This window comes from Vidua macroura, chromosome Z (assembly GCF_024509145.1).
Source record: "Vidua macroura isolate BioBank_ID:100142 chromosome Z, ASM2450914v1, whole genome shotgun sequence".
Lineage (NCBI taxonomy): Eukaryota > Metazoa > Chordata > Aves > Passeriformes > Viduidae > Vidua > Vidua macroura.
Genome location: NC_071611.1, coordinates 58,839,460 through 58,866,184, shown reverse-complemented (window position 1 = coordinate 58,866,184; position 26,725 = coordinate 58,839,460). Strand labels below are relative to the sequence as shown.

General features: G+C 38.6%; 1 protein-coding gene across 1 annotated transcript in view; it reads left to right on the top strand.

Annotated features, from left to right (window-relative positions):
• TRPM3 (transient receptor potential cation channel subfamily M member 3) overlaps positions 1–26,725 on the top strand; it is a 259,088-nt gene that overhangs the window by 185,991 nt on the left and 46,372 nt on the right. The window contains exons 10-17 of the mRNA XM_054004438.1: positions 5,163–5,263; positions 7,106–7,240; positions 9,831–9,881; positions 16,363–16,503; positions 17,882–17,911; positions 18,971–19,260; positions 20,096–20,324; positions 22,751–22,918. Coding sequence (XP_053860413.1) covers positions 5,163–5,263; positions 7,106–7,240; positions 9,831–9,881; positions 16,363–16,503; positions 17,882–17,911; positions 18,971–19,260; positions 20,096–20,324; positions 22,751–22,918 — 1,145 coding nt within the window. The remainder of the gene's footprint in view (positions 1–5,162; positions 5,264–7,105; positions 7,241–9,830; positions 9,882–16,362; positions 16,504–17,881; positions 17,912–18,970; positions 19,261–20,095; positions 20,325–22,750; positions 22,919–26,725) is intronic.

Here is a 26,725-nt window from a genome sequence, read left to right as displayed (position 1 = left end):
TAAATTTAAGAATTCATCTCTTCCTACTCTCCAGTACTGTGTAAAAAAAGGAGCAGAGTAATGTATGAAACTGCAAGTGATTACCAGTAACTTTTTTCAGTCTTCTTAATGAGGAATTTGCAGCTTCTGGTAGTCCAAGAGGAGCATATCAGCTAATGACCCATCCCACCTTTGTGTGAGTGATTTGGTCATGGAGGAGTGGGATGAGGGTTTGGAAACACAAAGTATCACTTCCTATTTGCTATCTAAAATTCGTGGTGAACTAATCTCTTTTTAAACCCACACCAGACATGCTGCCAATTCAGGAGCTGTTCTGGACAGCATAATCCACAAGCCCCAAACCCAGCATCACATATTATTTCTTTGTTTGTTTTCACAAGTCGCTTGTTTAATCTTGTCAGCAAGATCTATCTTTCTTGGAAGTGATCTTCAGTAAACCACAGGATGGCATCCAGACTGGTTATCAATTTACATTACATGGATGTCATAACAGCATATGGTTTGCAAATTCTTTTTTTTTTAATGTTCAGAGACATGAATGTGGGAAGTAAGTTTCCAAAGGCATGAGTTTATAGCAGGCAAGTTTATCAATACAGTTTAACTGTTTGTGCTCTCTTAACTTGAACAGTTGGAACTCACACCATAATGGATTTTGTCCTTTTGCAGCTGCTAGTGAAGCAGAAGGCATATGACAGGGAAGTTAAAGACAGCATATGGAGATAGTTTTAAAAAATACTTGTTTTGAAGTGGCTTCAAAGATCCTAGTTCATGAAGCTGTTGCAGACTAGTGCCAGCCATGTTTCAGATGGTGCTCCAGAATCCTCCCAGTGTATTTGTCAGCACTGCGAAAGAGGTGCTCTGTGGTATGTGCATACGGTGATATTACTGCCATGTACCTGCTGGGACAAACCATGTTAGGCTGAAGCAGAACTGAAGTTCTGCATACTTTCCAGCCTGTGAGTAAGTCATGATTCATGCTCACTGAATAGCTATCATGTAGTATCAGATGGTCAAGGATAGTCTGCCAACCATGAAATCACAGACACAAAAAGGTTTCAGAGTTAGGTCAGCTATCTGGTTACTGCACTTGTAGCTGTTTTTGCTATCTGCTTTTATATTGTCAGTTGGTTTCCTAATTGCCAGGATGATTCTGCAGCAAATGCTGTGGAAACGCAGCCTTTGCACTAAAGAGCTGCTGAAACAGGAGACAGCATTGGACCTGCAAAGACACAGAGCAAAAAGTTAATTTGTTTTTTTATTTTTCCTAATCTAGTTCTTTTCTTTAGGTGTTGATTCAAAGTGGACACTGACATGCTTAGGTGCACTGTGGAAATGGATATCCCACAACCATTTCTTTCTAGGTAGATGTTTCATGTCATTTCATCTTTCCAGATACCTGTGCACCAAGATCATAAGCTATTCCAGGAGAATCCTTTAGGGGTTTATGTTGGTCACGGTAAGGTTTAGCCAGTTCATAGAAGCCTGTAGTAATAAGTATATAAAAGCCCTTCAGTAATCCTGCAAGTGCACAACACTCATTGTCTGATGTGTACCCCTGGCTCCCTGAGGAGACAGCATTGAGATTATAGTCCCAGGCTGTATCGTCAAGGAGTATTTTCAGTCCAAAATATTGAGTAGACAACGTGACTTTTTACCAAAAGAGTCTATGCAAGCACTGCTGGATGGCAGCCTAAGAACATAAAATTAACATTTGCAGGAACTAACAGCTGTCCCAGCAGTCTATCTATATCCAGTGGTATCTATACCAAGATAAAATACTGCCAAAACAATGTATTGCATCCCAACTGCAACTTTTTTTATAGAAGATGAAAGGAAGGGTCACACTGCAGATGCTGTCACAGTCTCAAAACATTCTTTTGAGGAACATATCTTACAATCAGTCAGACACTAGAATACTGAGTAAATATTACAGAGACATTACTCATTACCCAAAACATTATTTAATGCAATAAGTATGATATGGTAAATAAAGTAATACAATACAAGAGGTTATTAACTCTGCCTTATTTATTTCCCAAATATCCTTTGGCTTTGATTTTGGCATGTTACAGTGACACTCATGAGTGACAGGCATCCCCAGAAAGATCACTTTTTGAATGCTTCCTACTGACCCAAGTCCATGCTCTATGGCACTGAATGCAGTCAAGGAAATGATTGAAAGGAGACTGTATCTTAAGAAGGCCATCTTATGTTTTTTTCTGGGGAGTTTTTCTTATATGAATGGAATCATTCATATTTCTTAATCTTGGGTAGAATTCCACCTAAAATAACCTGAATACTTCCTTTTTCATTTGAGACAAAGGCCATCAGTTCTATCCTAGAAAAAAAATCAATTAAAAGGCATCCATAGCCCATTTGCTGCTCCGTACAAACATTTATAGCTTTGATTTTCCTTCTCCTCTTAAGTAACATCATTGCCATCCATGTTCATCTGAAAACCGCACAGGGAAGACAGGAAAGAGGAGAAGGAAGCAAGGGCTTTCCAGCAAGAAACTGTACTATGGAAGCACCCATCCAACCAAATGCACCAGAGCCCCAGGATGCACATCCATAAACTACACCCTAGCTGATAGACTGCTTCAGACCTGGAGTACAATATCCCCTTGAGAAGCCACAGATTTCCTTCGACTGCCAGATACCTGCAGTGCTCTGTGAAATCAAACATTATGGCAACAAGCACTGAGAAGAGTTTGTCCCAGCTCTGGGACTGCACTTGTATCAAACAGAAAACTTGGCCACTGCTGGCAGCCTTAAACACAATGAAGGGAGATGGGAAGGACAAAGGCTGGACCATGGCTTGCTTTCCCCTCTGCTCAGTATTTGGAGCAATGAGTATGCTCAAAGAAAACAATTTTGGTGAATGGATGAGCAGGCACCACCTCATGCCCCATGCCAGCAGTTGCTTCCTGTGATCAAATGCACCAGAAGACCCTCTTTTCATCTTCCAGCTGAATCTTTTCTAAAGCTTTAAAAGGCCCAGGACTGCTAGGGTCAGTTGATACAAACTGGAGAACACTCCCTGCTAGGGCTCAGAAATTATTTATCAGGACCCTTTGTGATTTAGCTTGACTTCTGCCTGAAGTGGGGGCAGTGTAAACAGCCCACTTCCCTACCAAGTCCATCTGATCCACTCTTGATCCAAAATTATTTCTAACTAGATGGCACCCCTGGCTACCCCTATAGTAGGCTGTAGTAGGAAAATCCGGAATTGGAGCTCCCTCATCACATGTGCAAAATGTTGTCAAGCTGTGGGATCACCATCACTGCCCCCAGGTTTTAGAGTTCGCTCATATGCCTCCTCCATGGCTCACCAAAAACCTTGACTAAGCACTGCTAAAGCTCTCACTTCTCCTTCAGGCACATGATTGGGAAAGAGAAGATCTGATGAGAGCATCTCTTGTTTGCTTCAGAAGGGGGGAGAACATTTTTTGCACTCTGTGTTTAACTTACACTATCATACTCACTGCAGGTATTTTTTTTTTCTGTTTTTATAAATAAATCTTGGGATGTTGAAACGTAGAGACATTTTTGCCTTTCCCAAAGGTAAATATTTTCTGTTCTTAAATGCTGCATATTGCTTGTGTAAGAAACTCCAAAAGTTTCAGATGTTGTTGGCATCCCCCCTGAGGTCTCTTGTGAGAGCTTTTGTCTGTGTTGCAGTGAGTTGTGTCTTATGCAAAGGGGCATTCCTGATACTTCTTAGCCACAGAAGTCACAGAAGTATTTTCACATCTTTTTCCTTCTTCATTTGTTTCAATTCTGTTCTGTTCCTGCATTGTCTACCTTTTTATCAGAGCTCATGTATGAATGTGATTTGGATGATACACAATTCACGATGTCCCAAACAAGTACTGTAGATATTGCAAATCATTTGGCAATATCAGCAGTAAACTTACTTCAAAGTTGAGAGTTATGAAATTAAACTATAGGCAAAGCTCCACAAAGTTTTTTATTAAGGTTTTCACAGAGAATTTCAGCAGCCAGTTTTATGTTTTCCTTGCCTCAAATTTCAGAGTCCACTTTCAACTGGAACAGTGTGTGAGTTTGAATAGTACTGAAATGGGGACACAAATGCTTTGAAGTAATGAAAAGCTTTTATTTATCCTCACTCCATGATATCAGTATAAGAATTAATAAAGACAAAATAACAGTAGAGGTATGAGGTCTCTAAAAAATAAGCCCTTATACAATCACCTGACCACTGCAAGCAGATATGTAGTTAAAAGTCAAAGGGCCCTTTATTTATCTGGTTCATCAGTTCATTCAGGCCAGTTCTCCCTTTGACACTGAAGCACAAATGCTGTTTTATTATTACAAATCAGCTGAGAATCGTGAAATATTAAAAAAGCACAGCAGGACAGGAATGTCCTACAGTGTCCATTAAAACTGCAGGAAAAATCATACCCTCCCTTCCAAAAGCAAACAGCTCCAAATCCATCTTATCATCTGCATAGTTTCTCATTTAATTTGGATATATTATACCTTGACACAAGCTTTAGAGAATGCTTTCTTACATAAGTATTTCATATGTGAAAGGAAATTTGTCCCATCAAGTCACCTCAGTACAAATAGGGGAGAAATTCCTATGCTTCTTATCAAGCTGGAATGTGTAAGATGCCAAAAAATGCAGAACTCCTGAAATCAGTGGTGTCTGTGTGAGTTGAATTTACTTGTAGTTGCTAGAGGCACGTGTGTTTGCATGTGTGTGTGTGTGTGTGTGTATGTGTGTGTGTGTGCTCATGTGATACGTGTGGGTGTGTGTGTATTCCTGCAGCTCCATCTGTATCCTGGCTTGTTCTCTTGCTTCCCAGCCAGTAGGAGGGAAACCAGTTAAGTCAACCAAAAATTGAGTCTTCTGATATCACCTGTATCTGCTGCATTTTGAAGGGAAATATGAGGAAATAATTAATGTTTGTAAGACAATCTGAGAACTAGAGATGCCAATTTGAGAACGGATTTTTTTTTTTTTTTTACAGGTGCAATGGAAGGTTTGGTTTTGTTTTAATATGAGATCAGTTGCAGAAATGACATGGATATCTGTGAGACTTTTCACAAAGAGGAGTTACCAGGGCATACTGAGCCTAATGTCTTGTTTCTTTTTTCTCCTGCTCTCCTCCCTGCACCCCTGGCTGTATACACAGGAGCTAACGCATCTGCTCCTGACCAGCTGAGCCTAGCACTAGCCTGGAACAGAGTAGACATCGCCCGCAGTCAGATCTTTATTTATGGGCAGCAGTGGCCGGTACAGTATATATATAATGTATATATATACAACATCTTCTATCGGAAACACTTTGAACCCTACAGAGTATAAAATCCATTCTGTTTGCAATGATGGTTTTAGTGTGGTTTAAAATACACTGGGTCCTGCCAAATACATTGTTCCCAATCACACTTGCTGAAGGCAGGCACAGTTGCAGAGAGGCTAATGTGTTCTATTGTTCAAGGAAATGGTGACATCTAGCGATGCCTTAAGAGAAGGAAACTATATCTCTGAAAAAACGGGAAGTACCAGATTTATGCTACCAAGCATGATTCTGCAAACTGAGGAAAACAAGTGTACAGCCATGTTTTAGTACTAGGCTATAAATTCAAGGAAAGTCAAAACTTCTTTTTTCTCTTAAAGCAGCATGCTTTTATATGCAAATCCTGAATTTGAGGTGATGATTTGACATAAAAAATACGCCATACAAATGTTGGAGGTCAGGTAGACTGCAGGAGCTGATCAGCAGTGTCACCACAAATGGGTTGTGGCTCCAGACCTCAGGTAGTGTTAATTCTGTTCCCACTGCTGCTCTGCATTGATCTGCCTGCTCTACAGCTGCACCATCTCATGCTCCAGTTGCTTCCAGTTGCTCCCTGGCTAATACCATTCCTAGGGAGCACCAGGGGCATGGATTCTTGTCAGGAGTGGTAAGACTGCAAATAGAGGGGTTATTGAACACTGTGTCAGGCAGAGGAGGAAGACTCAACTCCTAGATTGTGCTACAGCTTTTACAGGGCCAGAAGTCACACACAGAGGAAAAAAAAAAAAAAAAAAAAAAAAAAAAAAAAAAAAAAAAAAAAAAAGGTCTCAAGGTCTCCATCTCTACCTGTCCCTCCTTAAAGCCCAATTTATTCTCTCAGGAGTTTCAACTGGACTATATTAGTCACTACTGTGTCACTTGTTCCATCACTCTCATTAAAATTTCACATGCAGTTATTACATGGGCATTTGCAATTCCCCATGGAAAAATTATAACAATTGGAAAAGCTTCTATTTAAGTATCCTTGCTTTAAATGTAGCTTTCTACAGCTTGCTACCTCTAAAAGCTAGCACAAAAATCCTTGCCTTTTCAATCATGGAGTGAACAGGACTATTTATTTTGTCTTTAATATTGGGCATAAGTACGTGTGAAAACATAGGAGGGATTTTAATGGCATTGAACTGTCTTTATTGTTATCTCTTCATCACCACATCATAGCAAAAATTTGAATAAATTCTGCAAATTACAATCATTTTGGAAGCTAAAAGCTGGAAGGATGAGATAATTTCTCATCCTTCTAATTCTGCCTGACCTCCAAGAGTTAAAAAGAAGAGGTTTTGTGTAAGAAGACCTCTTGCATTTGGGCCTTCAAAGGAATGCAAATTATGAAGCTGTTTCTGTTTCCTCGGTGTTCAAATTTCCCTGAGGTTCCACACCACAAACAGAAGAAAACTCCGGAAAACACAGATTTAAAGTGATTTGATATACACATAACAAATATATCCAATACAAATAAAATGGTTGACAGGAAAATAAATAATGATAATAATGAAATGGTGAATAAGGTAGAGATGTGGTCTCCAGTTTACTGATTCCAGTTCTTTGTCCTAAACAGTTTTTCCTAGAGTATTTTAACTAGCACTCTAATATTCCTTTTTGAAATGCAACCCTGAATTAGAAAAATTGTTACAGATTAAAACCGTGATTATCCCATTTCAAGCTTAGGAGAGCAACACTCAGAACTTTGTCAGTCCCTCTGCTTGTGCTAGAGTGACTGAACCAGCTGGATGTAGCCTGCCACGCACAGGAACAGCTTCGATTAATCACTTACTTTGCAGGTGGGCTCACTTGAGCAAGCAATGCTGGATGCACTGGTGTTGGACAGAGTGGATTTTGTGAAATTGCTCATAGAAAATGGAGTAAGCATGCATCGTTTTCTCACCATCTCCCGGCTAGAGGAATTGTACAATACGGTAGGGCCAGCCTAAGGCAAATTTTCTATCTCTACATTCACTGTTCTAGCTCCCCCTTGTATTGTAGTGGCATGGTGATGATGATGCACCAGGCAGTCAACATCTGCTGCAGAAATTTTTCATTAGAACATACTGTCTCTCTTGCTTGTCTCTGATACAATGTAACATGCTGTGCCTTGCTCACATAATCTGCTGTATGGATTTTGTAAAGACACAAAATGAGCCTCACACAGTGCCAGATAATTTCTTGTCACTGTAATTCCAATATGACAAACCTAAGATTTAGGCAGGTGGCACTGGCTGGAAGACAGTAACTGGCAAGTTAGGACCCATACAGTGGTGTTGTATGACTCCTGGCAATATGGCTTCAGAAAAATCTTTTAACCCTTAATCAGTCTCTGTTACAATGAAGGGCTTCCCCATGCCCCCACTGAGTTCCAAAAATTAGATCTTTGACTTTTAAAAAACTGTTTGCAAGTTTTTAATCCTCACCATTAAAGTGAATATAAAACTGCACAAAGTCTGCTTCTGAATTCTCAAATGCAAAATACATTCCAGCATTCACAGTATTATTACCTTCTTAGGTAGTAGTTCAGAAAGTTCAAACTTCTTACGTGTAATGAAAAAAAAAACTTAAAGCACTGTCTGGTTCTTAGAATTCCCAGTGTTGTGTGTTGCAGAAGGGCTGTGATATGGGCATAAAAAACTTTCAAAAAGTTTTTTTTTCTGCCAGTATTTTTTAAAGCCTTTGCTGTCATAAGCTGCAACACTGAGCTGTTATCTGGAGGTGTTTCACACTGATGGTGACCAGAAATCAGTCTTGCAAAATATCAAATATAAATAGGATTCATTAAATTTGAGCAAAATATGGAGGAACAGGTATATATATATATATATATATATGGTACATTTATGCCACCCTAGAGACAAACTAATCTTTGGTCAGCTTACATTTTGCCTATTGACAGGCATCTGTGTATTAAGAACAGAATGCCTATGAGCTTCCTTGTAGCAGGGATTCTTAGTACAAAGCATGGTAGTTCTTGTACCAAAGCCAGTTTTTACAGGTAATAAGTTTGACAGAAGTCTTCAGTTCTACAGCTAAAAGAAGGGCTTTTTGAACAAATTTATTGCTATAGAAATCAGTATATATTTTTTCATGCACAAATTCCAAAAGACCCAGGTTCTGAAATGCCTGAACTACCAATTATACTATATGACCAAATGCATACATAGTAGCTTAGCACCAAAAAAATCACATACAAAAGCTACCATATTTCAGCATAAGACTTAGGAATGACCTGTGAAGCTACAAATGAGTGAATCTTACCTCTGCTATGGCAAATTTATAAAAATAGAATAAAGTATAGAACTATAGACAAGGGAATCAATTTTATGTCAACAAGGAGTTTGCCATGCTTCTGTAGGAAAATGTCAAGCCTTAGAAATCTATTGCTATTTCTGCAATCAGCATGCAGGAGAATAAGGATGTTGGATTTGGTCCCCCCCCCCCACCCCCCTTTTCTTTTTTTTACAAAACTTCAATAGTAATTTAAAATTTCAAAGTTTATTAAAGAAATGTAGCTGCCATGGCTTAGAATATCAGGGACAATTTTGGTTTAAAGCATACTTGAATGTTAAAAAGCAGGGAGAAGGAATACATGGTCCATTTTTACCACAGAAGGACATTATGACCAGGGTCATGGAAGACCTTGTGCTGGGACCACAGCTGTTCAGCTTGTTTATGTAAGATCTGAAAAATAGTACCTACAGAAGAGACGATAATATTTGCAGGTGTTTTAGAAAATCTGAAGCAGCATATGAAGAATCACAGGTAAGTCTCATCATGCTCAGAGATGGGGTTATGTAAAATTAAGTGTTGGGAAGTGCTGAGCAATGCATATACAGAAACATTGACTCTACACATGTGTAGTGGTCTCATCCATCATCAGCTACAACCAAGGAGACCTCTCATAAAAGTCTCTTGAAATGTCAGCAACAATCAAAAACTAAGCAGAAAATAAAGATATAATAGTAGTAGTAGTAGTGGTAGTATAATCAAAATTGCAGGACTCCTCTGCAGAATATTTTTGCAATGACAGCTGGAGTCAAAAGAAGATTGGAAAAAATCACACTCTGCATTCTGCATTCACATGTATGTGCATTCACAGACAGCGACTTTCAGATGAGACAGCCTCAATGCAATGCCAGGCTCAGAGTGTCTCTGAGTCACCAGCAGTGGAACTGGAAGTCCTGAGTGCAGGAAGGCTAAGATTACAGCAGCTGGTTTTGCTTCCACTCTTTCCCAGAGGCTGTGCTGTGCTCCTGGCTTAGACAAGCCTTACCTGATACACAGGACTACAGTTTTCATCCAGTGTGGCAGTTCATAGGGTTTTCCTATGGAAGAGTTTTATACAAAAGAGGAAAAAGCTGAAATATTGCTCTTGTGATTGTTTGGGGTTTTTTAAATTGGTAACACTTGTACAAGTGCTCTCAGCTGCCTGATTTCTAAACTACCAAGGTGAGAAAACTATCTCAACATCTGTATTTTGTGCAAACTATTTTGTTTTTCTTCATTTGTCATTTGCAGAGACATGGACCATCCAACACTCTGCATCATCTAGTCAGGGACGTGAAAAAGGTAAGAGTCCAATAGGCGGTAGGTTGAAAATAATGTTATTGTTTTTTTGTAGCTAGTTACATGCTCTGTTTTGCATGAGCTTTCAGTTAGAGCCTTCTCCTTCCTGCCAGTACAGAATGTCCTGTTTGTGTGCTCCAAATATGAACTTTTTGCATACAAAGCACAATTAGCAAGTTATTTGGCTTGCTTTCTCTGTGGTTTTAGACGCTTGAGTAATAGTGTGTCTGCTGCTATAATTGTAGGCTCTTACATACTGTGTGGATTTATGCTGTTATTTGTACTTTTCCATATCTGCAACTGTTGTCAAAGCTATTTTCTGTGTTGCTAATTTACTTCCAAGCCTGTAAAATAGCTGTAACCCTTGTGCTAGATCCTGGCTTTTTGAAACAGTTCCTCATTCTGTATTGTGTGGTACATTAAAGACATCTTCCTCAGCAGAAATATAAAAATGAGTAGTGCAACTTTCCCCTGACCTTTATCATGTTCATTTCAAGAATCTTGAATTATAAAAATCCATTAGAAGAGCTGGACAGAAATACTGAAAAGTATAGTGGCAGGAAGGAGATACCAAATACCTTTACCAATGTGCTCAGGATTAAAAGAGTTACAGTGACGGCGAGGAATGAAAATCCCTTATCCTTTAGATATATGGATTAAGTAAAGAAATTGAGTCTACAAATGACCTCATCAGCTTGAGTATTCACCCGAAGCATGTGCGGATTACAACCTTGTACATTATGTAAGTCAGACCTCAAGGGTAGCATACATGAGAAAGGATATTTCTGTACATGGGACTAGATAAAAATTTAAAAAGGAGAGGATATTTTTTCTAACAGCACAGGTTTTAGTGGTTTCTTCTGACAATTGAAGTCACCTAAGGGAGGAGAGTAGTATTGGGTCATATAGCACCTTTTTATTAATTAATTCTACAGAATAATCAGTAGTATGTTAGGAAGGTTCTGGTGGTATTCTTTGCTTTGTATGTTAAATGGCATCATCATTGTCCAATTATGTATAGTGTATTAAGTGACTGCTGAAAAGTGTGAAATGCCTACAAAAAGAAACTAAGCACAAATCCCCTTGGATTGAGTAGAATGAAGCTAGAATCTATTTAGAATGAATACTCCTCTTGAAGCTAAAGTTTCCAGAATATTTTGTTACTCAATATGCAGTTATTTATGTGCCTTTAAGAATTCGAAAGAAGCATAATCTGTCTTCTACTTTTTTCCAAACGCCTTCTTTCCCCCAGAATCACCTTTCCAAGTCCTTCAAAGGCATAGCAAACTGTATGTTGAGTAACTAAATAGTATGTATCTCTTTTTTCTGAGCCCCTAATTAAATACCCCTGTATTTTTAAAGAAACTCTTGAAAGAAAAGCCATCAAGTAGTCAAAGATGATCTGTACTCATGGATGTATATGGATAGACACTAAATAAACTTACACTATATTTGATGACATTATTTGTTCCACAGTGACTTCTAACTACTAGGTGATGGTTATCTTTCCACAAATTTATCTTTCTTTCCTCTGTTGATATCTAAAATCTAATTCCAACTACATTGAATCAGTCTTACGAGCATATGTGAGGGCTTTGAAAACAGACAGCCTGATGCAGCTCTTTAGCACCTTCCTGAAGAAAACTTGACCTCTGGGGCTGTATTTCTCATTTTGTCCAGGATGAGGAAAGCCAGGCTTCATAAGGAGAAGTGACAGCTCACCATAGCCCTGACAAGTGAGCAGATCCCTTACCAGTCAACCAAGCCATAAATCAGTCCTCAGATCTCACAACAGTTTAAACAAAAACACCTCCTTGGAAAAAACTTCTTAATGGACACATCACCATTTGACAGTTTGATGGCCCATCATGCATGTAAGACAGACTGCTCTGCTGATGCTAGTTTTTTGAGTTCATGTATATTTTGATGCCATACACCTAAACTCTCAGATTTAATTACAGCATCGCAGAATATAAATACCAAAGTATGTAACACACCACCTTGAGACAATACCTAATCGATATGAAATACAATGGGCATTTACATGTACCTCTCAGTTTTAAAACTTGCACTATTTAAAAGCGTGTATGCTAAAAAAAATTGCATCTTGATCATTGTGGATTCTCAGATAGAAAATGGATATTTAAAAATTATAGAAGCAGTAATTTACTACTGTTGTACTATATAGCTGTATAAATCAGTAGGAGAGTGGGTTTTGTTTTGTTTTGCTGGGTTTTGTTTTATTTTAAAGACAATCTTGCCTGCTTAATAAAGCAAATAATGAGAACAACAGAAGTCACATTATCAGATCCCATTTGTGGCAGCCTATAGACATACGTGTGCACACACACACGTGCATGCAAACATATAATACAACAATATTTTTTCCCTTTGGATTTCCAAATACTACTGTGAAGACTAATAGCCTAGGCAGCATATTGTAAAGGCCTGGAGACACAATCTTAAAGAATTTACAGTAATCTAAATGTGCATAAATTTTGCTTGTATTAACAAGACAAATTATGTCATAATGACTCTGCCTCAGATCACCTTTCAGTCCCCTCAATTCCATAGCTACGTAGTGGGGCCAACCTGCCTGCATTTTTGGCCTCATGGCCATTTTGACATCTCCTGTCAAGGGTCCAGGATTTTACATTTAAATTTGGATTTCTTCTGTAGACCATACATATCAGTGTACTCAGGCTAAGTAGAGAGAATCAGACAGTTGCTGTGCTGGACACTCTGTCTGCAAGTGGAGGTTGCCCTCTACAAATTAAAAAAAAAATCTTTCCCTGCCTCAACTAGATGAAGATCAGTAGAAATTAACAGATGGATTTTTTTTTCATTTATCCAAAATATTGTATATAATTATCAGATCTCAATTCCACTTCAGGATTATTTACATTTTCAAACTTGGGGTTTTTTTGTACTGCTACTGTACATCTGCATTTCCAAAGAACAAACTAGCTATATATAGAATTTTGGCAGTAGTATTATTTCCTCAGCATGCAAACTCAGAGGTTTGATACATGGTGACACAAAAATGAACTCAAAGTGAAAAAAGTACTGTAACTGACTAGCTACACTTTAATCTTGAAATTTCTTCAGGAGAAGAATAGTGCATTAACACTGAAGAGTTTGTCCTAGCATTAATTAATTGATTTTTATTATATCCTAGCAGTAATTAGTTGATTATTAACCAGGACAACTATCTTACCTCAAAATCAAACTTTCTCCTTAGTCATTCTTGACCACCTAGACTGCACTAGAATTAGTTCATCCAAATTCTTGTTGTTCTTGGGGTGGTTCTGTCCCACTTGCACCACTGTGCTTCATTTACAAGCATTCTTAGCACTACCAGGGTTGTTCAAGCTGTCTGCTGACAGAGCAAATGCTTTGGTATGTCTGTAACTCCTTTCACAAGGATGGTCCAGTTTTCTTTACTAGGGCTTCTCACTTTGGAAAAGTAATGTTTATGAAATGTGTATTTTTCCTATGGATTTGGGAGGTTTTTTTAGTGAAGGGTTCAGTATTATCTGAGTGGTTTAGATGCATCTTTTATCAAAGTTATTTTACTGGATATTTTTAATCTAAATCTTTAATGAAAATTTAGAAATCAGAACTATATAAAAAAACTCACGCTTTATAACGCATGTAGCATTCTGATGCCTGCTGTTCTTTCTTAACTGCTCAAATGTTTTTGCCACTTAATATTAAAGCATTTAGTTTGAGTGAAGACCTTAAGTTAGAAGGAGTCCTGCCTTGGAGCTGCAACTCCCATTTCTGCTAATGCTTTCATTCTTGTTCTAGTAGAATTATCATTTTACACATTTTGGAGAGAGAAGAACATTTTAGGGGGAAAACCAACCAAACCTAGCAGAATTTACTTTTTAAATTTAATTTTTTAGGTTTATTTTTCATTTAATTTTTAGACATTATTTTTCTTTCAACTGTTCAGCATAAATATTACCATGTCCAAATTATCTAAGCTAATACACATTCCTGCAAACCATAGTAATTCCCCCACCCATCAAATTAGACAAGATTAGGAAGGTTGCAAAAGGATATGCTAGAGGACATTACTTAAAAATTGTTAGCAGCTTAATTTTCTTCCACTAAATTTGCTTGATTTTGTGTCCCTTTTAATGCCAGCCGATTGCTGGGCATGGTCACTATGAAAGCACAACCTCCCTCTCTCCTTCCTCAGCCTTTTCAGCATGCTGCTTGTACCATGGTAGCAGGACAGGAAATAAACCTTGCTCTTCATAGCTGAAGTAGAAAAGGAAGGAGAATCTTTGCATCCATTTTTTCTCTTCTGCAGAACCAGTTGCCATCTGCTCTCCATTAGTGATTCTCTGCTCTAATCTATTAAGGACATCTCCAGAGAAGCCAGACAGATATCTCCAGACATGTACATATTTCAAGCAAGACATGATAGTCATAAAATTGCTCCGTGTGAATTACTAAACTTCTTCTAATGAACACATAAAAAAAGCTACAGCCTCACTGTAATCTGTACTGCATATCATTATAGAACATTAAATTATTACACTGAAAAATTTTAAAGCTAAGAGTTACAATTTCTGGTCTTTCTGCAATGTTGACTATATGAGACAATTTTTATTTGAGTAATATTCCTTTTTTTCAAGGATACTGTTCACAATACACACAAGGATACTTTGTCTCTCCACCTTTATTTTGTAGTCATTTCTTTTGCACAGTGATACATGGAAGAGAGAAGGTTCTTTAAATCTGAAGACTTTCTTAGTGTGGTCTCTAGAGCTAGATGATGTTTTCACAATTTGCAGAACCATGTCTTCTTTTCTGGTAGGGAATGCTTACTGAAACGTGAACTATCATCTAGTCAACTCAGAAGAGAGTTAGAGAAGGAAGCAAACTTTCATTTGGGTTCATTCCCTTCCCATTAGTCCTTTCCTCCTGTAAAGGGATCAGAGTTTATCTTGTGTAGTTTTTCTGGAGGAAATAGAAGAGCAGGTGTGCCCACACTGGGGTTTTGTTCCTTCATTGCCAGAGACCCCCAAGAGACTTGACTGGCACATCTGTGAGTGCAGCTCAGCCTGAAATTGCTCAGCACACAAGATGTCCCATTGGGTTTACTGCAACTGGAGAATAGAAATGCCCCATTAACTCAAAGCAAATTCATATGCAGTGAGAGACAATCTGTTACTGAAATCATTCTTCATAGTTTTGCAACCCAGAAGCAACGGAGAACTCATAACCTTAGTGATGCCATTTTCAGATTTGAAAGTGAAGGGAAGGAAGATGTGCGCAAGGGAGTTCCCATAAAAAAAGACAGTAAGATATGGGCATATTTGTCATTCTGTTTCCTTTCCAGTTAAAAGGTACATACTGAAGACATCATATACATATGCATCTACAAATAGGCATATACATATATATACATATAGGTATATGTATCTGTTTGGATATAGATATATAGAAATATCTAACAGAGGGTAAGAAAGGAAAAGAAATGGAAGGAGAAGTATGTAGGCATCTTTTCCAGGATCTTGCTAATGACCCTTGCCACAAACTCAGTTCATTTCTTGTGAGACAATCTCCATGGCTCTGCTGGAAATTACATATCTAGATAACGTGTTTAAAGGGCCTTTAAGTAAAATATGTAAGGAACTCAGGTAGGAAATATGTAAAAAAATTGCTAGGCCTGTAGTTTTCTTCATAAAAAAAACCCAAAATAATTAGCCACAGATATTTTGTTTATTACAGCTCTCATACATGCAGATGCTTTCCTCATTCTTGATGTGAAATTTAAGCAAGGGTGTGTATTCTTTGAACATAACTCCAAGACTGAATGCTGATAGACTCTCCTTGCCCCTAGTAATTAGTAATAATGATAGCTCATGTACTGTGTAAGTCCTCTAGAACTGTAACACCAATCTCACCTCCTGCCCATCCTTTCCTGGAATATGGGAAGGAAACACTGCAGGATGGGAAGGAGCTGGCCCCATGTGAGCAAAAGATGTTGTGTCTTGTCACTTCTCCATGCCTTGACAGTTCAGATAAGGCAGTCCAGAGAGATGCCAGCAGAGATGTGAGATGCCAGGACAAGTTGTGGGTGAGAGCTGGTGCAGAAAAAGTGCAATCTTGCAGAACTAGAGTCCAGAAACTGTGCCTGACTTTTCAAGTGTATCGATCCTCATGCTTTTGTTTCTGCAGTCATGTTCCTTGTTTCCCCAGCTGAAGAATATGAGTACTGTGTACTGATGTTATCTTCTGTTACTTCCAACAAGTTCTTCACCTTCTTATTTAACTTATGTCTTCTTTCCAAGCGAGAATATCCAGGTTTCGGTTGGATCTATTTTAAGGTGAATTAATTAACCAGCGTAATAATACATTCCTGCTTTTACTTATATATTTGTTTTATTCTAACATCATTTTAAAGTACATATAACAATGTCAGTAATAAGCATTTATTCTCCCACCATCCTTATTTTCACTTCAGGGAAACTTACCTCCTGATTATCGGATAAGTCTGATTGATATTGGATTGGTGATAGAGTACCTGATGGGAGGAGCATATCGCTGCAATTACACCCGAAAGCGGTTCAGAACACTGTACCACAATTTGTTCGGGCCCAAGAGGGTAAGAAACAAGTTGTTTGTCATCCTCATGACTGCACCAGCTGGCAGAGATTACCATATCTTCTTACATGGTTCCAGACTGGTGGGGTCCAGATTCATTTCCATTATGTGCATTGCAGTTATCTCACCATAATGCATCACAAGCCAGACACGGATAAAAGCTATGGTTTTTATTAATTTAATGAAAAAATTATTGCATTCAGCTGCCCTGCTGAAACCAGCCCATAAAACGGTCTCCTCTGACTCTAAAACCTGTAATTATGAGTATTCACAGCTTTTAAAAGACAAGTCTTTTGACCTGCACCAGTAATACTGTAATTCTAATTCCTGAGTTAGATTTGAAAACTTCTGCATTGTTAGATGTGTTTCCTATTTCATGATTCATCTTCTGATTGTGATCTGAAGGTTTCAGGGCAAAGAAACCCATAACTCAAAATTTGTTTTATTTTTTGGCTCCAATGGCTCCTGCAGTCATTGGGTTCATGGCAACACCACTGTTAAGTATTTTTGTGGGTTCCATGTTTGATAAGTTATGCCACTGTGAATACAAAGTAAAGTCTTTCTAAAACACAAAAGCTGTTTATTGTCATCCATATTGCCATTGACCCAATCCAGCATGAACAGGAGTCTGTTTAGCTACTCTAGTAGAAGCTGCAGTTCCTTCTTTGTCTATTTTTGCCTCACATTTGAGATTTTAGCAATACATAGCACTGAAATTATTAATAAGTGGTTATCAATAGCAACAGCTCTCTGAAACACTTGGAGACAGCTACCTAAAATGGGTTTATTTGTTTCCATATGCTTTTCCTTATGATTCTTCACATTTGAAAGGAAAGACAGTGATTGTAGCTGGTGGGAGAGAATTCCTTCCCAAAGTCACTCCATTGAGAAAAGCATTTGAGCAGTGATTTCACTTGCATACTGAACCAACACACAGAGCAGCTCCACAACAGTCAATAAAAGTTTTCCAGGGCAGTGGCCAAAATGGTGATGCACTCCAGTGAAATCCATTCATGCCTTATCAGTGGTCCCTATCACTTTCTTGCTAGAACAGCCGTAACCAGTTGTAATTTGTACCTGAATCCAAATATATGTCTTCTGACATGGTTTTGGTGAAATAATGTCAAACTCAAATTTGAAATAACTACATATATGTAAAAATTTGATTGGTGTGTATGTGTATATATATGCTATTGCACTGCATTGTATTATTATATGTATATATTGCACTACATTATATTATGTATATATTATCTATTGTATATTCTACATCACTCTACATGCACATGTACATATGCATATATGTATACACAAATAGCTGTAGTTTTTCATTACTATTCTGTGAGAAATAACATTTTTCTAACTTTTTTTTCGTACAGCCAAAAGCCCTGAAGTTGTTGGGAATGGAGGTAGGCAACCTGTGACAAATCTTAATGTCTTTTCTTTCTTTGATAAATATAAACTATATCTAGATAATGTTCAAATTCACTGTAATGAAAGCATGAATAGTATTTTCATCCAGATAGCTTGTTTACACAAGGAGCACATTAAGAAACACTTCTTTGCAAGAGTCCAGGAGATAGCTAAGGAAAAAGAGGGCTCTGCCCCAACTATGGATCTTGGTTTTTTGTTTAATAAGAATTAAACAAAATATTTCAGTCCAGCAGGGCAAGCAGAATTTCAGTCAGATAGCATCTAACTTCAAGACATGATCAGAGAAATTAAACACTTGCAGAGAATGATGCAGAAATCTTTATACAAAGATATCCAAAGTTATCTCAGTTTTATTGGCACTTTTGGCTACCCTGATGCTTCAAGGGGATAGTACTATTTTCATGGTTTTTTATTTTATACAACCACTTTCATTTTTCCATCCATAGACACAGGACAGAATAGGTCAGCTCACCTGATAAAAGCAAAAGGCTAGAATAGGAAAGAAACTAAAGGCAACAGAAACAACAGATGGATGGAGAAAGAAAGAATAAACATGCAGAATAGGAATAAAGAAGGAAGGTTGCTACTTTTATAAGGAGATAAAGGGAGAAAACACAAAAATAAGCATAGAAGGCGGCATCTATGTACTGGCTATCTACTTTCTGGAGGTGGAAAGAGGCAGATGCATTACAGCAGATGTTACATTTAAAGTGAGCTCTTAGCTTGATTTTAGTGGTGGCTTTTCCAAAATGGTTCTGGATTGTATGATTGTACTGTCTGTTATTAATTTCAGAGTGATAATGTTATTAATTCAGAGTGATAGTCCAAGGCTCTGTTCCCTCTATTCCCCTGCTTACTGTCTTCTTAATTACAGTGTATGCACCTTTTTTATTGTTTACCTGTGTTAAATATTTTGTCCAAAAAATGGTGAATGGCCTGGCCTGCAGAATACATGTTAGGCACTGATTTCAATGAATTGTATGAATTTATTTGGTTCCTTCACTGATGAAAAAATTTCTCTACAATTTCCACAGGATGATGTCCCTTTGCGTCGAGGGAGAAAACCAACAAAGAAAAAAGAAGAAGAAGTTGATATTGATATGGATGACCCTGAGATCAATCACTTTCCCTTCCCATTCCATGAGCTGATGGTGTGGGCTGTGCTGATGAAACGTCAGAAGATGGCCCTCTTCTTTTGGCAACATGGGGAAGAGGCTATGGCTAAAGCACTCGTGGCCTGCAAACTCTGCAAAGCCATGGCCCACGAAGCATCAGAAAATGACATGGTGGATGACATATCACAAGAGCTGAACCACAATTCCAGGTGAATTTCCTTTCATGTACACTTTTCTGAGGGAAAAAAAAAAGAAAAGGAAAAAAGGAAGAGATATTTCTGAACCTGCCTAAATTTTCTTATTTGTACCTTGCTTTCATTTCAAACTTGTAGAGGAAGTGCAGTCCCTTTAGAGAAAATCTAAATGGCTTTTAAATAATCTGTCTGCCAGAGTAGAGAAGTTGTTAGCAATATAACTTCTGAAATGAGAATATGTCAAGAAGACAGTGGAATATCTATATTGTTTTTGTGTTTACCCTGAGGCCTCAAGAGTCAGACTGCAACATTTCTCTGTGCTTTTTCAGGATACTCTGTACGTACCCAGCAGAACACTTATTGAAATCCTTATGAGCAAAGTATTCAGGCAGAAGTGTTAATTAACCAAGTCATGCTTAGATGAGCAAGGCAAGATACTAGATTTCATAAGAAGTTAAAATTTCAGAAATTTAGGATTTTACAAAGGATATTGGACACTCCTTCTTCCAGGAGGCTTGACCATGAAGCCATGGGCAAACAGCAGAGAAGCAATCCCTTAAGCTACAGATAACCAGAGGATTTCTGTTAGAAAATGTCAGAGAGGTGGGCAGGGAGGTGGGAGCAGACAGCTGGTAGGTGTGGGTACTCATCACTGCTAAGTTAGGGCTCTTATTTATATGCCTAACATTAGCCACTCACATTTGAAAATGTGGGTTTCCATGTGTAGAGTCAACATCACGATTTGCATGCTGGAAGGTGATGTGCCCCTTGCAGAGGCTGGCAGTTGCAGAGATTCTGAGCACAAGGCTGCGCATGCTAACGGGAGTGAACGGATGTCCCTCTGTTGCAGGGACTTCGGCCAGCTGGCGGTCGAGCTGTTGGACCAGTCATACAAACAGGACGAGCAGCTGGCAATGAAACTGCTGACCTATGAGCTGAAGAATTGGAGCAATGCCACGTGCCTGCAGCTTGCAGTGGCAGCCAAGCACAGGGACTTCATTGCTCACACTTGCAGCCAGATGCTGCTCACTGACATGTGGATGGGTCGCCTCCGGATGCGAAAAAATTCTGGCCTAAAGGTCATTCCTGTTTCAAACTAAGATTAACATTCAGAGGATTCGAATAGATGGTGACAAGGTTCACAAAAAATCAGTAATAACTGTCTAAAATAACTGTACTTCAGATAATTATTTGCAATGACATTAAGCTGGTATATTCTTCCTGTGTTCAGTTTTTCGGATGGGGCTTATCATAAACCTAAATTCAAAGCACACAGCTTAGATTTTTTCATTCCCTTTCTTAAAGTCCCCTCTGGCATCATTTATCAGAATAAGAACTGAGCTAGGAGGTTAGTGTGTCACCCTGCCTGTATACTTGAGGAGTTAGTCAAGAGTTTTAAAGATAAAGAAAGGAAAAGGAAGTGTAAGTAAATTGACCACTAGTGAAAGGTGCTGATTAGACAACCTTTCCCAGAATAGGCAAAGTAAGCAGCATAAATTTCCCTGCAAACTCTTGCAAATCTTCCTGATGGCATCTGAAGGGACTCCTTTAGAGGGTTTAAAGGATAATTCCATTTTCAAAGCTGTTATATCTTTACTTCTACAGTTGACAAAACCACTAACAGTGCAAAGTGATTTCTGAGATAAATTTGAGTCCCTGGCATTTTTCACCAAAGTAGTCACCAGTCAGAACATATCTACCAATTGCCTTTTCCTCCCAGATGATCAACAAATATTTTCAGTGAAGAGATTCTCTCTTCTGCACTAATTGCCTGTGTGAAAATTGGTAATTACTCAGCTGTGTTGCCGTATGAAAAGATGTTCATAAATGGCAAGAATGCTTAGGAGTACATGTATTGCTTCCAAACTGGCTCTTACTCCAGTGACAGTAATGTATGAGAACAAGTGGCTGATAGCATTCCTATGCAGGACCTGTGCATATATGTTGTTCTGCTACAGATAGAAAAAATCTTTCTCACTTTTGGAGACATTCCTACTAACCTATTTCCTGAACTCACAGGCCTGTTATCCTTCAGAGAGACAGCTGCTTTGTTCACTGTTTAGCTTAGAAGAAATTCAGTCTAGGTACATGGAGAACAGTGCAGCAACTAATTTCCTACTACATGCATTCCACCTTTCAGCACATTTCTTAAGCCCTAAAATAGACCTTTCTTTCATAATGCATAACTGAAGGTAACAGGCTCTGTTTCGTTTCAGCTTCTTCTAACACCAGGGCTTCACAAGGATCCTTTACTCAGTTTCTAGTCTGTAGTTTATTTCATTGAAGCTCATTAGCAGAACTTGTTTAAAGCTAGAGCAGGCTATAAGCTACATGAGGCAGCATGACAAAGAAATAAATTTGCAAGCATGAGTCATGGTTTATTTCCCAAGAACAGTTTTTCCCTTTGAAACTGACAAAGAAGATTGAATATAATTATTTAGATTTTTGATGGGGATGCATGGCACCAATGGAAGGGCTAGGGGCAGCTGTTAATCCTACCTGCTCTTAAAAATAGCCTTTCTGTGAAGCCAGGTCTGCCTGTAACCCCATCTCCCTGGACCCATCATTTTTTGAGCACAGCACCAGTGCAGGAAGCTTTTCCAAGGCTGGGTACAGCATTTGCATACACTACCTGCTCTTCATTGTGTACTTTGAATGGTTTCAACAGCACACAAGTTGTCTGCTGATATGATGAGCACAAGCACCCTCCCTAACCTGCCAAGAAGTTATCTGGTTTCACTCTCATTCAGGTAGAGATTTATCAGAAAATCATTCTCCATCAAATTGCAGCATAACCAGGAAAAGTAATTGTGCTTGGGAATACAGAGTTTGCTTTGCATTACTGTGATGTCTATTCAGTTGTACTAATGTTTTAACTCAAGCATTGTTCATTACATATAAATCCCAACAAGGAAATTTTACTGGTTTCTACACTTCTGCATCTAAGAGAGGGAAGGCAGAAAAGAAAGAACTGGCATTACCATGACCATTACACAGCTGCCTGGTTACTGTAACAAAATCTAAGGAGACTGCATATGTATGCACATCAGCATTTGCTTTTGCTGGCTTTGCCTTATCTCCTCAGATACACACACATAGTTGCACTTTGACTGACAGTGTACATTAAGCATGGACACAAAGAGCTATTAACCCTCTCTGTAGAAATAAATACTCTCTGCTTGTCCTTTATACTGGTATTTTGTATTATGTAAAATGCAGATATTTGCAGGTCTGTACACCCACATAAAACATTCAAGGTCTGTACACCCACATAAAACATTCAAGAGCATTCACAGCAGCACTAGTAAAAGTTACATGCTTTGATTCAGTGCTCTGGTAACATTACCCCCAATGACAAATACTTTATTGTCATAGAAACTCCCATGCACATGTATCTTTCTTTTCCTAAATCTCCTGAGGGAGTTGTTCCGTTTGATGTTAAGTAACCATTACGACCATAATCTGTTTTCTGTGATGATTATTGTTATCATTATTATTGCTTTAGGTAATTCTAGGAATTCTACTTCCTCCTTCAATCCTCAGCTTGGAGTTCAAGAACAAAGATGATATGCCCTACATGACCCAGGCCAACGAGATCCATCTTCAAGAAAAGGATCCAGAGGAACCAGAGAAGGCAGTGAAAGAAAAAGATGAGGAAGACATGGAACTCACTGTAAGTGTTCACAATAAATCATCAGCCTCAGTGCTGTCACTTTGTTGTTCCTATCTCTGTAGGCATTGCAGAACATCTGATGGCTAAATATAGTACATGATAGGATACCAGTCTTGGCACAGTCCTCAATGGGACTCAAGCCACACAAGTTTTCATCATTTGGTCCCCATGCTGCAGCAGTGCATGGAGATGCTGTGTTGTATATCCTCATATTTTGACTCAATTTCATGCTACGTTGTCTGAACTAAGTGAATTAGATTTTAGAAGCACTCAGTCATGATACATGACCTCTCTGGTGTGAAAATGGCTCACCTTTGGTTGGAAATGCCCAAAGATTCATGGAAGCAAGAGATTTTTTTTCTTTTAGTTGACTTCACTAGAGAGTAAGCAAGTGTGCAAACAGGCCAGAAAAATTATGAAAATTTATTCTAGAATTCTTTTTGTATTTGTGATCATTGCCTTTCACACAAACACACATCCAGTCTTTAGTCCACTGAAGACACTAGCAAGCAGCAAGACAGCTCCACTTCTACAACTGAACAAAATTGTGTAAGGAGAGACTTGTCAGTATTAGTAATATAGCCTTTGAAGAATAATTTACATCATGAAGAATTAGACAACTAATGTTCTGAAAGCTACACAAGTCATCTACCTCCTGTCTCTTGTTCTCACACTTTTTCATTTGAGCAGTTATCATCCAGGCTATTACATCTGCCTTAGTCTTGGTTTGGATTTGTTTGAGTTTGATTGTGATGTCTTTGAAAGGCTTAAAACTCAGCCCAAGTTGGTCAGGATAGAGGCATAGACATAAAAGGGATTTGCCTGATTAAATTAAAAAACAAAAAAAAAAAAAAAAAAAAAACAAACAAAAAAAAAAAAAAACCCAGACTGTTTCCCACAGGCAAACAGCAGGAGCTGCCCACAGGACCCTGACTGCAGGCAGGCAGAAGGAAATGCCTACAGGACCCAATATGCAGGCAAGCCGAAGGACCAGCCCACAAGACCCACCTACAGGACCCGTTTGCAGGCAAGAACCTGGCTGTTGGGAAGAACCAGAAGCCAGAATAGCAGCAATGGGGCATTCTTTGCTCATTGGCTATTGATTACAATTTACTAACCCTTGGCTTCTGATCCCCTTATGAAGTGCCTATTCAAATCAAATAAGCACTTTGCAAGCTGCCTTTTACCTGGCAATGGGGAGAAATTTGGGGAAGATGTGTTTTCCGTCTCACTGTAGTTATCCCAGATCCTAGTTTCTTGTCTACAATACTGTTTCCTTTTTCCCTTCTGACTCCTGTTGCAAATAAGTGATGTGTGCAGTGGATCTTCTATACCAGATGAACCTTAGATATTCCCCCTCTTCTCCCTTCCATGTGCTGACAGTCCTATTGCTCTGTTCTGTCATTGACTCTTTCCTTAATTCCTTCAAATTCAGTGATCACTCTAGTGAAGTTTCTATAAAATAATATTTCCTTTTCTATAAAATAATATTTTTTCCTGTGGAGTCCAGCAAGTTTAGAAACAATATCTTTGGTTAGCACTGCTCACTTAGTATTTCTGCATATAATCTATACCATACTGTAGAACTTCTAACACAGCTGTTTCATTCAGTGGTGAGGAGAGATGAATTGGTAGCAGAGTGATCTTTGCATGTGTATGGTTAGATGCCACAAGCAATTACATTAAGTCATCGGACATATTTTAAATAAAAGAAAATACTTTAGACCGAAGTTTCCTATTGTTCCAGCCTTAGTCAAATAATCTGGCATAATGGTCAGGTTTCTTTTCCATTGATCAGGGGATTCCTGAAAGATGTTTTGGGAAGTCCCTTTGTGAAGTTTCCCCTTAGCCGTGGTATCCTTTAGTATATCAAGGATACCTTATAAATACTTCAGTAAGATTAATAATTTATTGTGCAAGGATATCATAAATGATAAATCCATTGCTGAACTTTGAATCAATAGATCAGTCACTCGCCTAACCTGAGCTTTGTTCAGCATAAAGATTAACAAATAGCAATGATGTTAAAAAAATCATTTTTATCTCAATGTTCCTTTTCTGGGAAATAATATGTAATTGAAATAATCTTCCTGATTTTCCTTCTAACCTTTCCCTGTGAATACTTCTCAAGTGTCTGTATTCATCATGTTACACCCATATTCTCTCTGCTAAAATGAAGATAAAGAGGTCTCATCTAGGCAAGGTCTGTTCATTGATTTCCTGTGTGTCTTGCACTAAGCCCAGATGACTAAAGACAGGCCAAGGACTCAGTTTCTTCTTCTGTACTGCACTTTTGCAGAGTGCAAGAGCTACAGGGCCACAGTGATCTTTTCCCTATTTTACACCTCATTTGCACAGAATAATGTGATCAGCAGACTACAGCAACAGTGAAGTTAAGTCTTCACGTGGGTACATCTGCATGCAAGTATGTATTTCCTTTATGCTCCTCTTAAAGTGTCTGGTGGGTAACTGAACATATGGATATACTATGAAGATGTGTTTATTCACTGTAAATTACTTGTTATTCACACCTGCTTTTAACTTTATAACAGATACATGAGAGTGATAGGCCCACATTTCTTTAACACCTAGATGCTAAGAAAGAGGCTTATAGGAGCTACTCACAAAAACACATTTGAATACTGCTCTCATCAGTGCTCCTCAGCACCAAGAAATTTCTGTATGGAGTTCACAGTCATTAATCCTGAATGTTAAACACAGAGCAGTAGAAGGGCATTAAAGTCTAAAGGCAGGGATATTTTCTATTTGTACAGTGTCCTAATCAAGGCCTTAATTGCTGAAATTCAGGTCAGTCAGAAATTCAGGTCAGTCAGAAACATCCTCCCAGAATAACCCTAATTCTGGAAGCCATAACTAGGAGCATCCTTAACCCTATTCAGTGTATCATTGTTTGGGTATTAGAGCTCCCAAGTAAACGGTTTTATTTCAGAACATAGAATAACTCATCCAAGTCCTTTAAAAGGTGTTTCTGTTGTTGTTTTGTTCATTTTGCTCTGATTTTCCACAATGAATAGGAAGTTTGGACTTCCATGAGTTAGTCTGAGAACTTTTCAGCAGCAGCAAAGCTAGTTCTGTTGGCCTCTGGGATCATATTAATTAATCTGTAGTATTTGTGCTTAGCCTTTTCTCAATGGCAAGAAATAACCAAATATTAATCATATCACTAAAAATACAGTTCTTAACACAGAAAAGTCTGAATATCCATGTCCTAGTGCCCCCGGCCCAACTCACCCTTCCCAGTGGAAGATGAGTCTCACAGCATCCCACATGCAAGTAACAAGGCACCCCTTCAGCTCGTCTGGAAAATGAAACTGGGAGACACTGCTGGTGGTATCTAGGCAGAAGTGCTGACCCTCTCCATAAGAAGAGGTTCTCTCTTCCTCCAAGGAGTTTGGAAACCCTCCATACCACCACCACCACTACCACACATGTGCTCTGGCATGGTCTGTGTTCTCTATACTGCTCAGCAGACAGGATTTCTGAGCTCCTGGCACTTTAGTCCCGTTCTTCGGTGCTCACTGTAACCACCAAGTACGTGTAAAATCTAATTTTACATGTCTGTAAAGAAAAGACTTTAAAACATTTTTCTACCAGTGTTTCAGGGCAGAGAACAGTAATCCTAGAACAACTACCATGGGGGCAGCATTTTCACACACAGTGTAGGATCCAGTGGGGTATGCTGGGGGAGGTGTTTCTACACAGCTATGTATCATTTCCACACCAGTTCTCTATGAAATGGGGTAAGTCTCTATATAGCTTGTAGATTTCACTCAGGATGAAATTGGA